We start from the raw sequence: 17140 nt of genomic DNA, 5'->3' as shown, positions 1-17140 counted from the left end.
ATGTTTCTCATAGTTTCATACACGTTTAGTGGAAGTTGTACAGCTTCTGTGGAATAAGAGGCTAAAATGTGCTTGCTTTGTACCTGCCATCAGAGTGAACACACACATGCAGGCATAGTCAGTTTTCACTCTGAATCATTTTCCTACCCAGTTAATACTATGTGGTGCTCCTTATCTTTTATGATAGTCTTCTTCTCAGGGTAAAACATATCATTAAAAACATTTTTCAGCAATTAAGCATGTGATTATAGTGCTTTTTTCAGTGTCGGGTTACACTCAAGGTTAAAAGTTATTCTTTGGAAGACCTAAGAGGTGCATTCAAATTCAGGCAGACTGGTAGAAAATAAAGAAGTAACTGTGCAGTGAGTTGGTCAGTTTATAGGAGATTACTACAGGATTATCCAGACAGAGAAATTGTGGCTAGATCCTTGTTGTTGTTTCGGAGTTATAGAAGCCTGTAGGAAATAGTAGCTTTAAACCTCTGTTCTGCTAATTAGATAGCTATAATAGCCAGTATTTTCATTTTAAGTGTATCCTTTATATGTAGAAAGTGGAACATAGAGAAAAATACTGTGTATGTCATAGAGGGGGACAGAGAGTGTTGGCTACAGATTTAAAAATCTCTCTTAATGGCAGATTTCAAGCTTAAGGAGGGTAGATTTAGATTGGATATAAGGAAGAAGTCTTTTGCAGTGTGGGTGGTGAGGCACTGGCACAGGTTGCCCGGAGGTGTGGTGGATGCCTCATCCCTGGAGACTTTCAGGGCAAGGCTGGATCAGGCCCTGGGCAAACTGATGTAGCTGTGGTGTCCCTGTGCATTGCAGGGCATTTGGGCTGGAAGACCTTTAAAAGTCCCTTCCAACTCTAAGGATTCTATGATTCTGTGATTTCCTGTCTGGACAGTTACAGTAGAATTAAAACTTAATGTTGAGAAATTGGTGAAGAACTCTTTTCGGGACGAAGGAAAACGTGATGGCTTGAAAATGCATGTTAGGATTGCTGTCCTCTTAATTTCTTATCATGAACATGAGTGGATATTAATTATGATGTCATCACATAATTGAGCTCTTACTTGGCTCTGGGTTCGTAACATGAGGTCTTTGTTCTTTATGGAACCTTTGCTGCAGTAATCAATTGGTGTTTCTATCACATGTATCTGTAGGAAGCATTTGATTTTATTGCAGTAGCTGAAGTAACCTTTAGCGTGTCTGTGTAGGCTCTCCGAGATGCAGAGAGAGCCAAGGAGCTGAAGAGAATGCACAAAGCTGTTCAGAAAAATCTACCAAGACCCTCAGAAGTAAGTGAAAATAACATTCATTTTCAAGTTAAAAAAAAAAAAGGTTTTAATTGTTAAAGGAGGAAATGCATTAAAGTATACAGTGAAAGAATAAAATCCTTTCTTTAGTATGCTGAACTCAGCTTTTCACAGTGAAAATATTAAGAGGTTTTTCATATGCACGGCTGAAAATGTGACTGGATTCTGGTTGCTTGATCTGTGTCATACAGCAAGGGTTTTTGGCACCAAGTCTATTTGATTTAACTGATGAAAAGAAATCTTGTTCAGATAGAATGTAACGTACAATGTTTGTGAACCTGTTTATTCTTATGCAGGTTAATGAAACAGTATTGAGACCCGTGAATGTAGAGCCACCTCTAACAGATCTGCAGAGAAGTGAAGAGCTAATAAAGAAAGAGATGATTACAATGCTTCATTTTGACCTTTTACACCACCCGTTTGGAGAACAGCCTGCTGGTAAGAAGGGGAAAGGCCCAGGATTTGGAACCAACAATGCAGAACATATGGCTTACTTGGAACAAAACCCTTATGAGAAGTTCTCCAAAGAGGATCTCAAGAAGGTGAGAATTACACAGCCTAATTACCACTGACCTGTGGTCATTTTATGTCACAGTTCTGTAATCTTGTAGTAAAAGGTGGAGTCAAGCCTGTGCTGAGTTGGGTGATCTCTTAGTACAGACTGAATATGACATTGATAGCCTGCTTACCACATGGAGCAGTAGAATTATCCAGTTATGCTTCTCATGCTTGATCCAACAATGCTGTGCTGGTGCAGAGCCTGCTGTGGCAACTGATCTTCAAAGCATACCTGCTTAGAGTGCTGAATAAGCAGAGCAGGCTGCCACTGGGTGAAACGAGGAGGCTGTTTGGGTGTTCTGTTGTCTTTTGCATTGCAATTCCAAGCTAAATAGTCCTGAGCCCAGTTCCAGTTTGTCTCTTCTATGGAAGCAGCTACAGATGTTGCATTTGCTGCCAAGTGACAAAGTGTTTAGACACACAGTGCTATGGTTAGCTCTTTCAAAGAACTTCACCTGTATACTTGTGCCAGTAACCTTTTACCAAATGCTTAGAGGGGTGATGATAAAAATAAAGGCAAAATCACGTGCCACCAAATCATCTGTTTTAAGCTGATTCCTGCTGTCTGCAACTTGCATTCTGACAACAGCTGTTACATCTTCACCTAAATCTCATTACTTCAAAGTGAATTTATGGATAAATGTGCAGATTTCAAACCCATCTCCTTGACTGTATCTGACTAATGAATCAACAGACTAAAATGAGAAACACTGAACAGCATGTACTTCAAATTGCTGTTAAATGAAAACTTATACTCGAAAATTTCCTAGCAGGAGAAATAAAAGGTGGAAAATGCAGCTAGATCAAGAATCTCACTGTCCTGCCTATGTCAGATTGTTCCACTGGGAACATTCTCTGAGTGCTTTCTCTGGTTTGTTTTGAATGCAAGAGGAATTCAGTTGTCTGTCACTTCCCTTTATGGCTGCTGTGTAGTCAAGAAATTTTTGTCTGGGAACCTCAGAATCCCTACGATTTTTTTCTCCTACCTGTGTTTTGTAATTAGTTTATTTCTCATTTCCAACAGGCACAGGATCTACTGGCACAAGAAATGGAAGTGGTGAAGCAAGGAATGGGGCATGGCGAGCTCTCAAGTGAGGCTTATAACCAGGTGTGGGAAGAATGTTACAGCCAAGTGTTATATCTGCCTGGACAGAGTCGCTACACAAGAGCTAACTTGGCCAGCAAAAAAGACAGGATAGAGTCACTTGAAAAGAGGCTTGAGGTCAGTGTCACTTTGTTCTGTTTGCACACTTCTGCACCTGCTTTTCTATTTTAATTCTCATTATGTGTTATTTATTTTCACATCATTCAGGTCTGGCAGTGGCATTCCTTTAAAAAAAGTTGTTGGGAATTCCCTTCTTGACTACAGAGATGTTTTTGTGGCGTTTCCATTGCTTTATTTGCTTTTCTTTAAAAGTATTTATGCAATATTCCCTGGCAGTGTTCTCTGAACATGACAAGAACCTGGTCTGGTATAAATGGGGAGGCTGGTGGCCCTGCCTGTGGGAGGGGGGTTGGAGATTTGTGATCCTTGAGGTCCCTTCTGTGATTCTGTGGAGTCTCTGGTGACAGTCAGAACCCTGCCTGGATGCTTTCCTGTGCAACCTGCTGTAAGGAACTGCTTTAGAGGGAGGTTGGACTTGGTGATCTCCAGAGGTCCCTTCCATTCCCTGTGATTTTGTGATGTCACCCATTTTATTCTCAAGTGGAGAGCAAGTCAGTCTCAGCTCTTCTTTATTTCAGGGTGGCATCTTTGCAGTTTACTGAGTCTCTGCAATTAGCAGATGGGATGCCAGGTCTCTCTGGTTTTGTGCTTTGTCTCTGGTAGTGGACAGTATGAGGTATTTCAGGGAAACATGTTTTACAGCTCTCTCTCTGTCCTAAAACCTCTCTCATGTTCTCATTTCAACTCAAGATTTGTTTTCTGATTGACTTGACTTTGTCAAATATTTTACCATTGCCTGTTACATGGGTGAAGGTTCAGCTACTTCCAGTAGTGTCCCAAAAGGAGAACAGTGGTTGTGATTCTATTCCCTTTTATTAGGAAGAACTAGGCTCTTCATATGTGTATTTTAAACTCAAGTTTTGAGTTCGGTGTGCATTTCCTTAACAAGTATTTTCTGCTTGTACAAATTGACAGGTCAGATAGCAGCACCTCACCAGTGTGTCTGCATGTAGTTTTAGTACCATGGGAGTGTACTGGGACCAAGAGTTGAAATGAGACCACTCTTCTGCTTTCTGAGTTGCACAGTGCAGCATTCTCCAGTGACAGCTTGCTTGCACTTACTTATTCAAAACACAGCAGTCATAAGCATTAAGATTTGATGAAATATCCTAGAATTGAGCCAAATTCTATCCTTCCTAGATTGCTGCTCTGTGTTTGAGTTGCTCCATAGACTGCTTCTTGTGATCTTTTGCCAATCTGACTTTCTTATCTTCATTCCAGCCCTGTTCAGATCCTCTATTCTGAGCTCTGTCAGCCTCTGTCATGTGTTGCTCGTAGGTAAAATGCAGTGTGAGTGCAGTTAGCTGGTTCACACAGCAGTTTTGGAAAATCAGCTGCAAGGATGACTCAGTCACACTTTCACTCTGCTGTCCAGTCATATCAGAGCTCTGATCTGCATGAGAAAAAGAAAAGCTTACAGGCAACTTACACTTGGAACAGTGTGTTGATTTGGTGTGTGCCCTGACTTTGTGCAGTCCTGTGCGAACAGTGCGTTTTCTGATACTGGATTTTCTTGTTTGTTTCAGCAGCAATTATCAGAATCCCTCACTCTCATGCTTAATCAGTTAGGGCTGTGTGGGGAAGAAATCATCTGAGATATATTGGGCTCATTAGAAAAGGGTGGTTTGGTCCTCTTGACAGTGATTTCCTTTGCCCCCTACCCAAACAATAAGAAATGCCCAAGGAGGCTGTGGATACCCCATCCCTGCAGGCATTCAAGGCCAGGCTGGATGTGGCTCTGGGCAGCCTGGGCTGCTGGTTGGCGACCTGCACACAGCAGGGGTTGGGACTGGAGGAGCGCTGTGGGCCTTTGCAACCCAGGCCATGATGGGATTCTATTAAATGCAAAAATAGATAGCTTGCTTGATTAAACTCAACTCTTTGAAAGGGCAGATAACAGCAGGACAAGGGGAAATGGTTTAAAGTTGAGGGAGGGCAGATTGAGGTTGGATGTCAGGGGGAAGTTCTTTGCTATGAGAGTGGTGAGGTGCTGGAACAGCTGCCCAGAGAGGCTGTGATGCCCCGTCCATCCCTGGAGGTGTTCAAGGCCAGGTTGGATGGGGCTCTGGGCAGCCTGGGCTGCTGTGAAATGGGGAGGTTGGTGGCCCTGCCTGTGATGGGGGATTTGGAGCTTCGTGATCCTTAAGGTCCCTTCCAACCCAGGCCATTCTATGATAAGATTCTATGATAAAATTTAAGCTAGTTTTAAATTGCACAGAACATGTGCTCAGATTTGCAGTATGTCATTATCTGTTTTCTAGAATACAATTTTAACCTAAAAGATTCTTTAAATTATGCAAGTATGAGGCTACTTTTTTCCAATGGTAAAAGGAAAGTTCATTTTCTTAAGTTTCCCTGTGTTTAACGTCAGTGTATGTACAAGTAAACAGCTGCAAACACCTCCTACCATGGAAATGACCTCTTAGGGGATAGTTAGGCTGAATCTGTGCCTGATTCACGTGAAATGCAGAATGGGTGTGTTTTGTAATATCTGCTGACCGAGGATTTAGTCTACACGTAGACTCCATGAGTGTTGGGCCACCGTTTGGGCCATGAGCAGGTCATCTCCGTGGAGCTGGGATTCGAGCAGCTTGGCCTTAGTGCTGAGTGCCTGTCATGCTGCTGCTTGCCCAGCAGAGAGCACCACCGTCCCACATAACGCTGCTCTCCTCTTGCTGCGTTTTCCTGACAGCTTTGCAAGCACAGCAGCACCCAGCTTGCATGGCAGGAGGGGCTGTGCTGGCATCCCACTAGCAATCAGAGGGCTGTAACAAATTTGTGTACAAATACTTTGGAAATTTAGATATTCTACACCCAAAACTGCTTTAGAAGTAGATTATTAAAGCTGCGAAGTCAAACAGCCAAAGTTAGGGAATGCACAAGCAGCCTTACTCTGGCAGCTTTAATTTCCCTATGCATATACATTATGAGACAGTCTTTAATTTTGTGATTACAGCCTAGTTTTTTTTCCACAGACTCATTTACTGCGAGGATGGATGGTATTTGCTTAATGAGTAGCTATTGAATATTTTGTTTTCTCATCATTGTTCAGTGTGTGGCCCTCTGTCTTTATGCTGCAGATTATTTCTGAGGTCTGCATTGATTACTTCTGTGTGGGCTTCTTTATGCTGTTCATCTCTGTTTATATCCTCCCAGTATTTGAATAAATGGTTGCCAGTGGTATTAAGGATAGTGAAGCAGGGTGAGATAAAAAAAAATCATTTATTCAGCTCCTTCTGCATTTGTTCATTCTGTCAGTACTTGTTCTCTGGTCAGCTAGCTAGTATTGCACAGACTGAAGGCCCTGTCAAGAGGAAAGCTTTCATTTGCTTATCAGCATGGTGTGGGACTCCATGAAAGAGACAGGTAACAAAAGCACTGCCAGCTTTGGCTGTCGTCAGTCGCTGTGATCATCAAGCTCCACGTCTTGCTAACATCTTCAGATTAGCCAGAAGCTTTGAGCTCTGCTAGGCAAGGATATAATTGCTTGGTGCACTCAGAGTGAGGTGAGAGCAAGCTTGTTCATGCCTTCAGCACACCCTACTTAGGCTGGCTGCAGGTGCAGGGATAGGACTGGGTTGCCTTTCACTGGTGTTTGTTGAGTGCAGGTGAACTTTGCAGAGTTAAATTGGAGCTGAAGAGCTCCACACGTGTATGCAGAGTGTGGTTCATTGCAGCTCTGTTGCCTGCCCTATGTAGAAATGTCTTAAAAGAGATATATAGAGGTATAGTTCTCAAAGTATAGATTACCAGCTGGCCTGTTTTAGTTAATAATAAATTGAAAGCATAGTAGTTCAATGAACAAACGAGTATAGAATGGAAATAAAAAGAAATGGAAAATCAACACAGCTTTTTTTTCCTTTCCTGTTCCTCAGAAATGATAAAACCTGCCTTCATTTTAAGATTTTCCCAAGGAATGTTATCTGAAAGCAGTATCAGTTGAAGTAATTATTGTAATGGGAAGTATCAGAAAAATGCAGTACCCCAAGGTATTTGCTTGTTCTCTGTCTTCTTAGGAGAGAACAAAAACTGAAATAGGATCTGCCAGCAACAACTGATACTGGTCAGCTCTCGGGCTGCCTCTTGCCTTTCCTGTTGCACTAAGAGGAGTAGGAAAAAGCCACGACTGCTCAGTGGTAGGTGCTGGGGCCAGCTGCACGCTGGGTGCTGCTTCCCTATGGGACTGCTAACACCCTGTGTGAAAATGACAGCCATTTCCAGCACTGCCTTTATGGCTCAGTGGTTGGATCGATGGTGTGGACAAGTGGTGTCTTTTCTCTAATTGGCTTCGTTTTGCTACCTGTGTGATTTAGTGGTGGCAGCTTTGTGTATGTGGGCACAGCAGGTCAGTGCTGTTACTGATGGACTTGAGGAGGCAAAGCAGAGCAACCATGAAGAGCTTCTGTTTGCTTGGATATCTTGCCCAGGCATCATCTATAGTAACACACAATACAATGATAGATTTAACTTGGAATACTGGAACATATTTCCATGTATTACTAATTCTTTTTGTGTCTCCTTTGAATATTTTAGCCACTGTAAATGGGAGGAGGGTACGACTTGAACATTTAGAAGTCACGGTGTTTTGTGTCCATGCAGGTTAATCCTCCTGATTTCACTGTGAGTCAGTGGTACAGTTTGCTTTTGCTTGAATCTAGGTGGGATTTCCTGATCTTTGCATTTACTTCTACAGATGTGGTGTATTTGTTCCAGGGTGGCTATCCTGCAGGTTAGTCCTTTCACAGATGGGAGTGTTCTCAAGCACAGTGGCACTGAGTCACTGTATCAGTTCTCTGCAACACCTTGCATTTGCTTCTCTTCCAAGCAGCACACTTACAAAGCAAACTATTCCTACCCCAGGTTATGTGTTAAGCCAGGAACCTTATCAGGAGAAAGGAAGTAGTAGAGGCATCTGTTGAAGCTAATTGCTTCCCTTTGTAATTCAGAACATGAGATGTGTTTGCCAGTGTTACTTTCTATTTGAAGAGTTCATAATGTTGGCTTTGCTGCTTTCAGGTACTTCTATTAACATCGTGGTAACTTTGTCCTCGTTACACTTGATTACATCAGATTACAAGTCCATGCAGCATTGTAGTTTTGTAGGGTTTATATTTCTTTCTCCTTGTTAACACAAATGGATAGCAGATGCATTAAGAATTGTCTTTACCTCTGTGTGAAAACACTGTTAACTAAAACCACTTTTAACTCCTTACCAGTCTATGTGGTAGATAGGAGGCTCTCATGCTTCTGCTGATGCTGAAAAGCAGCAGCATCTCTGCATTGTCTCCAGCAGTTCCCTGTAATGATTTCTCACCTTGTAGTAATGCTTCTGCAACTCCACATTAATCTGGTTTTGTTCCTTGATCTGGCAGCAGGTAAATTATTTTTAGATGAAGAGCCAGACCCCTTTCTGTAGCAGCTGGCTGTTAGGTCAGCTTAGCCTGTGATACATCGCATCTTCACTTGCAGGATTTGGGATTATTTGTGAGATCTGTAATGAGGCTGCTGTCCGTAACTTGTGCTGCAATAAATAAAAGTTCTTCTGTAGCCAAGGATAACTTATGTCTGGAGTAAGAAAAGACACCCTGCCTGAGAAGATAACTGATGTAGCCAGAAACACATTTTCTCTCTAGCGTGTGTGTATTCGCTGCCTATTTTTAAGCAAGTCCCATGAGTTCAGCTTCAATACACTTCATTGTAGCCTCCTAACTAAAACAAAACTGCAGTTGCCTTAGGCTTCCCTTGTTTTTGGTGGAGAGACAAGGCACCTCCTGAGAGCAACTCTGCCTGCCTAGGAGTTGTATTTCCCTCTGGAGGCTTCTACTTTTCTCTTTTGATTACAGTGGCACCTACAGCATCTCAGATAAGCGAAACAAAACTAGGTCTTAATGTCTCCTTCAGTTCCTCTGTCTCTGGAACAGGATTTAATGTCTGCTTTATGGAATTCTGTGAAGTTGTTTGCAAGGCACTTGCAGACTTGTGTCTGAAAATCACTTCCTAAAACTGCTAAATCTTAAGTGTGCTTGTAATAGCTGGAAAGTAATCTTTCCAGTTCACTACTTGTTCTGTGGAGTTTTGCATCTTTGCTTTTTAAAAGTCTAGAATAAAAACCAGGTAAATCCTTTAGGTAAGGGAGCATATAAACAGAAGTAAGAATGGCTGTTTGTGAGGGTGGATGGTGATGGAACAAGGGGGGATGGTTTTAAAGTGAGACAGGGGAGGTTTGGGTTGGATCTGAGGAGGAAGTTTTTCATGCAGAGGGTGGTGAGGCACTGGCACAGGTTGCCCAAGGAGGCTGTGGATGCCCCATCCCTGCAGGCATTCAAGGCCAGGCTGGATGTGGCTCTGGGCAGCCTGGGCTGCTGGTTGGCGACCTGCACATAGCAGGGGATTGGAGCTGGATGAGCGCTGTGGGCCTTTGCAACCCAGGCCAGTCTAGGATTCCAAGTTGACAATACTGAAACGAAAATGTATCAGTCCAATGTGAAGTCAAATTGAAGACATTTAGTCAAGATCACAAGAAGTAAGGAGCCAATTATGAGAAAGTTGCTATAAAATCAACTGTTTGCATTGCTCTCTGGAAAAAAAGTTTAAGAGCAAAAGGACAGTAGTGTTACCCGGGGCTGAGAGCCTGAGCAACACCATTACTGTAAGCACTGAAGTCCCAGGGAACAGCTGGATTTGAGTAAAACTCTGCTTTCCTCCTCCCTGCTCGTGGCAGTGACACTATCAGTGGGGTACATGGTGAGCTGCTGGCCATAAGTGTAACTGGTGGGGGAAACCAAGGGCTCAGTTTACTGTCAGCTTAGAGTCCTAGAATGGCATGGGTTGCAAAGGACCATAGTGCTCACCCAGTTCCAACCCCCTGCTGTGTGCAGGGTCACCAACCAGCAGACCAGGCTGCCCAGAGCCACATCCAGCCTGGTCTTCTCAGGTCATAATGTTTCGTGGGGGCTGGGTTAACTCTTTTGTGTAGAAGAAAGCCTTTCTCCATTTGCTTACTTCACCTCTTCAGTCCAGGTTGAGCCAAAACACCTGAATTGGACAGGAAAAAAAGAGTTCTTTAAAGTGTATTGCATTGTTATTGCCAGTTACTCATTTCCCCATATGGGGAAATCTTTCCTGTGTCTGTAACAATTGGTTTCCTACGTGTTGTTTGGATAAACTTGGTCTATGAACTCACAGGACTGTTAGGAAGCAGCCTGAGAAGCTGGGGTCTGCAGTGATCCTTCTTGAGGTTAATAATGCTGTGCTTGTTGTGTTATCTTATTACACAGCAGCAACCACTCAGTGCTTACAGATAATCAATGCTGTTAGCCTGTGGTAATTGCTGGCTGTCATCTGACTGCGATTCTTCTTCTAGGCAGAGGCGAAAGGTTTCAGAAAAGCTTAGTAAGAAGACATACCCTGATTTTCTTTTTAAGCTGTGCTCTTGTAGCTGTGTTTCTGCTTGTTCTTTGTATCTAGCCTATGCTGTCTTACTCCATGGTCCTGCCAACTCATGGTACTGTGCTTGAAGACAAGGCATAATTTCTGAAAACATAGTTCACATGGGCATTACTCATGGGTTATTGGTTTTGTCTGTGGATAGACAACAGCCTGCTGATAGCAGTAGTAAATCATTTTGATAAATGGTCATTAAATGATAGAGTGTTTTGACATAGAGCAGTTAATGAGTTCTTGTATAAAAGCATGCTCTCAGGGCACTAGCCAGCTTGTTCAGGCAGATCACCTAAATGAGCATAAAGGGTTCACTGGTGTTCAGTCATCGTTGGCCCTGGGATGGTGTGAAATTCTTCCTGTTAGATGAAAACACATTGCTTTTCAGTCAATCACTCTTCCCTAGATGATGCTCTTAGAAGCCTGTGATTACTGCTGTTGCTCTGAGTGCTCTTCTCTGTAGTCCAGTGTCAGAAACTGGTCACCATTCTCTAGGTAGGTAGGCATGGAGGAAGGTTTGGGATGGGGTAAGTCCCTGCACTTCCCCTGGGCTGGTGGATTGTTTTACCCAGGTCTGTGTGTGCTATTCCCATTTTGCTGAAACTGGCACAATAGACAACGGAACTGAAGCTGGCCAAGAAGCAGTACAAAATAAATAAGTAAGTGGAGAAATCTTTGCAGTGTCTTTACATTTTCTGCTAGGCTCATGGGGGAAATGGTCGTCAGATTTTACTGAAATCCATTTCTTAGCTTTAAGCAAATAATGTAGACTACTGTTTAAACACACCTCTTCATAACTGCTCGGAATTCTTTGCTTGGTATCTGAGCCTTAAAATTTTACGAAGCTTGAACTAAAATTATATGCAGTTATTGGCATTAATGCAGCAGTCAGCAATTTTTCATAAATAGCATTTGTTACAAAAGCAGAGACCTCCTTTTGACCTTCTGGTAGTAGGTCCTAAAATCTTGTAGATGGGAGAGGGAAGGAGAGGTGGTGAGTTTTCACATGGCTCTCTATAAGCAGGGAAGGAAGAAAGGGCTGTTATTTCTGGTTTAAAAAACTTGATTATTTTTTTTTTAACGCAGCAGTGAGGCCTGTGGTAGTCTGAGATAGACAGGGAGCTGAGCAGAATAACGAGGGCTGAACAGCAATAGGAGCTGCAGTAGGTAAAAGCAAGAATCTGTCTCCAGTATAAGCTTGGATATATTAAGTCCATGTTAAGTCAGTGCCTGAAAACTTCAGAATTCTTAAGTAGTTGAGGTCTGTTATTTTAACAAGCATTAGATTTGAACTACTATTTGTTTTTTTAATGGAGAAAGAAAAAGAGGAAGTTTTCTATGTGATCTTTCTTTACCTGTTTGAGAATAATGGCATTTTCCCCCAGAGGGTGGTGAGGCACTGGCACAGGTTGCCCAAGGAGGCTGTGGATGCCCCATCCCTGCAGGCATTCAAGGCCAGGCTGGATGTGGCTCTGGGCAGCCTGGGCTGCTGGTTGGCGACCTGCACACAGCAGGGGTTGGAACTGATGAGTGCTGTGGGCCTTTGCAACCCAGGCCGTTCAGTGATAGTGGCATTCTGATTGCAGTCTCATGTCACACTGAGCACACACTGTCATCTGTAATGCTGTGGAACAGCATGGGACAGTTGGACTGTGTTACATCAGACCTCTGTTATAAATAAAATCCTGTTTGCCTGTGCATCCAACTATTCCACGATCTCTAAATGTCAGGAGCTCTCAGCACACATTTCTCATCCAAGAAGCAGTAATTGGCAAATAGTTCATTTACCACACAGCTGTATTTGTTGTTGCTGTAATAGCATATTATTTACCAGTGAAGACATTTAAAGCTTTCATACTTTTCCATCAGAGAGTATCCTCACAAATCCCTAATCTATTTATTTAATTTTCTCTAGATTTATGTAAATATTGAAAAAGAGGCGCCTTTCTGTATATTTAAAGCACCTTGGGCATACGGTAAGACTGCATTGCAAACAAAATCTGAAAAGTGTAGCAGTCTGCATCTGTCTCCCCAGGAGCAAACTAGGCAGCTCAAAAGGCCACATTTCTCCTTCTCTCTCCCATTAACAGTTTTCTCCCATTGTCTTTCACTTTTTTTTTCTTTTTTTTTTTTTTTTTTTTTTTTTTTTTTTTTTTTAATATCACTACACCACGTATTAAAACTGTTTTAAAGAACTGAATAAATTGTTAAGGAGTAGGACATTTGAAAGAAACATGCAGCTGGGTGAAGGCTTACCCCATCCCCAGGCTCCGATGTAAATGCTTCAGTAATGTGGGGCTGTGAACAGGTTGGTGAAATTCACTTAACTGATCACAGTTTGAGAGGCCAAAGCCCTCTTGTTGAGTTAGTCTCTTACACAAGGTTTCATAGCATGGCCTGGGTTGCAAAGGCCCACAATACTCCAGCTCCAACCCCCTGCTGTGTGCAGGTCGCCAACCAGCAGCCCAGGCTGCCCAGAGCCACATCCAGCCTGGCCTTGAATGCCTGCAGGGATGGGGCATCCACAGCCTCCTTGGGCAACCTGTGCCAGTGCCTCACCACCCTCTGCATGAAAAACTTCCTCCTCATAATTTGATTTTATGAAGCGTGCTTTTTTTTTTTCTTTTTTTTTTTCCCCTTAAATGAGATAGCATGGAAGAAAGTAGCCAAGTAACCTTATGTCTGTGCTTGGAGGTGTGAAATGCTGCACTTCTCCCAAACTTTGTTTGGTTTTATATTCCTGTGTTACTTGCAGATCCGTTAAGGATTTCTTTGGTGCTCTCTACCAGACTTAGAAACTGCTGGTGGCCATTTCGTGCTTTGCCTCCCTTTTGGTTTTGCCCAACTGAGTACACATAGAAAAATACCAAAGGGTTCTTTTTTGTACCACGTAGAATGAAACATTTATAACATGTTAACATGATTATGCTTGTTTATTTTTGCATTGTATCCCAGGTGGCAGAATTTCAGAATTATCACTGGGTTGTGGCTTTAGAGAGCTTGAACTCATCTGGGGAAACCAAGACTTCTGAATCAGGATGCACCAGCTTGCAGTTAGCAGACAGTACAGGAAGGAGAGTTTCACTTTCACCATACCAATTGCTTTCTGGTTTTGATACTGCATTTTAATCTCATCACGTTGTCACATCTGTTGTGTATGGTATTGGACTGTAAATTGTGGGGTTTTGCTTCTGGCTTTTGCCACTCACCTGAGGCAGCTGATTCATTGTGCTATCTTAGTGCCTGCTAGCTGAAGATAATCTTACGTTCTCACTTGGAGATCCATGAGGGAAAAGCCCTGTGTAAAAAGCAGTGTTACTTGAGAGGCCACTGAGGAGTTAGCAAGCTTATAATATGGCACAGAAAGGAATAATACTGCGACACTGGAGTGCTGCAGTAAATCTGAATGGGAGATCTGATAGATAGGTGAGGTCACTTTATTTTAAGCCAAAGCCAACTTCACCTCTGCAGTCTCATACCCACACGCTCACAGATTGAAACATGTGGCTGTTTTTGTAGATAAATAATCTTAAAAAAACAAAAACAAAAACATTTCTTCATCTGATTTTCCTTTGCTGAGGCACAGAACATCGGTGCGACTGAGGGGTGGCACAGCAAGCTGTCATATACACGTCTTGACTGCCTGTTTGACAACAGCAGCAATTCCTATCTGTAAGGCTATACTCCTAACGTGTAATCACTCCTTCAAAGCCTACTTGCACTGCTCAGATCTTAATCTAGCAATCTCTTCTAGGTTGTTGTAAAATGTGCAGTGGGTGATGTGTTAATAGAAATCAAAGAACTCCAACTCCATGCTGTGCAGCAGATTTTGGCTTTTTTTTTTTTTTAACTTCTGGATAATTAAAACAATTCCTGATTTCATTCTGACAGATAAACAGAGGTCATATGACAACTGAAGCAAAGAGGGCTGCCAAGATGGAAAAGAAGCTGAAGATTTTGCTTGGTGGTTATCAGTCTCGAGCAATGGGCCTCATCAAACAGCTGAATGATTTGTGGGACCAAATAGAGCAGGCACACCTGGAGCTGCGTACCTTTGAGGAACTGAAGAAACATGAAGATGCTGCTATTCCACGGAGACTGGAGGTGAGTTTCCTCAGTGTGATGCCTTAGATCAAACGCAGACATTTTGTGGAAAGGATGTTTTTACAAAGCAAACTCTGAAGTTCACAGCCTGAGTTTGTACCAAGTTTTTAATGGTCTTCTTAAATTATACTTTTGCCTATTACCAGGCTCCTCTGCTGCACATTTCACTATCAAAGGTTCTGTGACATATTACAAGCTGGTACTAATCTACTAGCGTGTTCTTTAACTTTGCTTTTACTTTATTTCCTCGTGTGGTTTATTTTATTAATCTTCTGCTATGCATGTCAGCAGAGGTTCTGTGTCGGTCTTAATTTGGCTTGTTTTGTTTTTAATTACTGCTGGAACTCAAGAGTAGATCTGCAAGTTGTGTAAACCTTTCTATTACCTTAAAAGTCAGTGAACCCGAATTTATAGTGAAATTCTTTGTTTTTTTAAACCTTGATTGTTTTCCTCTCTTAAACTGTGTTGTTGTTGTCAGATAAATGGACTTCTATAAACTGATATCATAACATCATTTTGGAACTGAATTTTAACATGGCCCACAGTTTCAGCAGCTAAGTAGCTGTAGTGCCATTTCAGTTTTGAGCTGCCCTCGGTGTTCAGGCTCTTGCTTGAGCTCTACTCAACTCAGCAGGCTTGAGTTGCTGGCTGTCTGTCATTTGTGATCTTGACCATTTCCCCTGAGTAATACCAGCCTGCCTTGCTGGTTCTAAGTGATCAGGATGACTTTGAGGAGGAAAGAGGAGCTTCAAAGAGAAATACAAGAGTGAAAGGATATAAAATGAGCTAGTAGCTGGCAGTTTCAGAACCAGCAGTAGCTCTCATTCACACACTGCAGCATTAGCAGAACGGGATGTGTGGAAGGCATTACTGCAGGAAGGTTGGAAGTGCTGCAGGCTGCACTGAGGAGGGTTGACTAAAAAGGTTTCTGAAAACTTTGTGGAAGAGGATAGTAGATAACTGTTTTTTACAGGGAAATGCTTATGTGAAACCTCCCTTTCTGAAGCATTTCTTATCAGCTGCTGTTAAAAAACAGGATGCTGAAATAAGATGACCAGAATGTTCAATGCTGTAGTTTTTCAAATAATTTTGTATTCTTGTATCTCAGCTTCCTCAGAAGGAACTGAAATCTAACCTTTGCTAAAGATCTGCAGACATGTGACTTGACGGATTGTTTTCCTTTCAGTGTCTGAAGGAAGATGTGCAGCGACAGCAGGAGAGAGAAAAGGAGCTCCAGCAGAGATTTGCTGATTTCATGTTGGATAAAGAGACTTTTCAGTCGAAGTATTAAAGCACAAAGTTCCTTCATCACTGATGTAAGGTTTTTCAAGTATGCAGATACTTCTCCAGCAGCTTTTGCCATCAGTTGCAGAAAGCAAACGTAGTCTGCTGTTTGTATCTCACCCACTTTTTTTCCATTTCTGGACTATTTCTGATGCTGTAGGTATGAATGGCTTTGTCAAGGATTTAAAAAAAAAAAAAAAAAAAGAAGATTGAAATCTCCAACACTTCATTAAAAGAAAACCATCACTGTGGTATGATTTTAGCCATGTCTTCATTTACTAGGATCATCACATTATTCCTCGTGTTTTATCAGTCTTAAGATCTGTAAGGTAGATGCCTGCAGAGTAATGCCTTTTGAATAAACCTGGAATGTCATAAATAATCATGAAATGAAATGTCTGTCTTTTGACTAAAAAAAAAAAATCCACCCCAGCCCAGATATCTGTCATGATACTGAATAAATTATTGTTAATTATTCTTCCCCACTTTTTGTTCCCCTCAAAAAAACTCTTACAACAGGTAGGACTCGTGCAAGGTGATTTTGGTCTATATAAAACAGTGTTATCAGGGTGGTGAGGTTCTGGCACTGCTGCCCAGAGCTATGGTGCCCCATCCCTGCAGGTGCCCAGAGCCATGAATGGGCCTTGGGCAGCCTGAGCTGGGGGTTTGGAGCTTGATAATCTTTAAGGTCCCTTCCAGCCAAAGCCATTCTTTGATTCTCTCCTGCATATAGCTGAACATTCCCCTTTACATCAGAACATTCAAATGCTCGTGATGTGAGTCAGTGTAACTTCATCCTGTTGCTTGTCTCTGATCACCATCAGTTATTTATTCTGTCCAGCTTTTAGAACTGGCCTTTGCTTTCAAGCCATGGTCAGTCTTCATCTTCAAGCATTTCTTAGGCATGTTGTGTGAGTTAATGCGAGCTGGTGAAAGGTACAGAATGAGATGAGAACTTGAGCAGCTGAATTGCATGGATATGTCCCTACTGTGCCATAGCTCACGTTCAGCCTTGCACACTATCATGCAGGGCTGTATGGAGTTACACAGTATGTATGTATGGAGTTACACAGTATGTATGTATGGAGCCCACAGTGCTTTGAGCTCCATGGTGGTACTTTGTGTTCCTCCTGGAAAGAGGGTGAGTTGGTGTGCTGTGTTGCCCAGAGCAGCCTTGGTGTGGGTTGGAGTAACCCAACGGGCTCCTCTGACCA

The 17140-nt window shown here is 42.4% G+C and overlaps 1 protein-coding gene across 2 annotated transcripts in view; it reads left to right on the top strand.

Annotated features, from left to right (window-relative positions):
* Window positions 1-16133, top strand: part of CDC5L (cell division cycle 5 like) — a 30880-nt gene extending 14747 nt beyond the window's left edge. The window contains exons 12-16 of one of the 2 annotated variants that reach the window (XM_052691356.1): window positions 1217-1297; window positions 1612-1857; window positions 2898-3095; window positions 14430-14642; window positions 15829-16133. In XM_052691356.1, coding sequence (XP_052547316.1) covers window positions 1217-1297; window positions 1612-1857; window positions 2898-3095; window positions 14430-14642; window positions 15829-15933 — 843 coding nt within the window. In that variant the 3' untranslated portion in view covers window positions 15934-16133. Of the gene's footprint in view, window positions 1-1216; window positions 1298-1611; window positions 1858-2897; window positions 3096-13493; window positions 14405-14429; window positions 14643-15828 lie in introns of those variants that run through there. The other variant, XM_052691364.1, reaches the window with a different exon arrangement.
* Window positions 16134-17140: the final 1007 nt, after the last annotated feature.

The sequence above is a fragment of the Tympanuchus pallidicinctus genome, unplaced genomic scaffold (genome assembly GCF_026119805.1).
Source record: "Tympanuchus pallidicinctus isolate F22 unplaced genomic scaffold, pur_lepc_1.0 scaffold1, whole genome shotgun sequence".
NCBI classification, from domain to species: domain Eukaryota; kingdom Metazoa; phylum Chordata; class Aves; order Galliformes; family Phasianidae; genus Tympanuchus; species Tympanuchus pallidicinctus.
The sequence above is the reverse complement of the archived record's forward strand: the minus strand, read 5'-3'. Positions and strand labels throughout refer to the sequence as shown.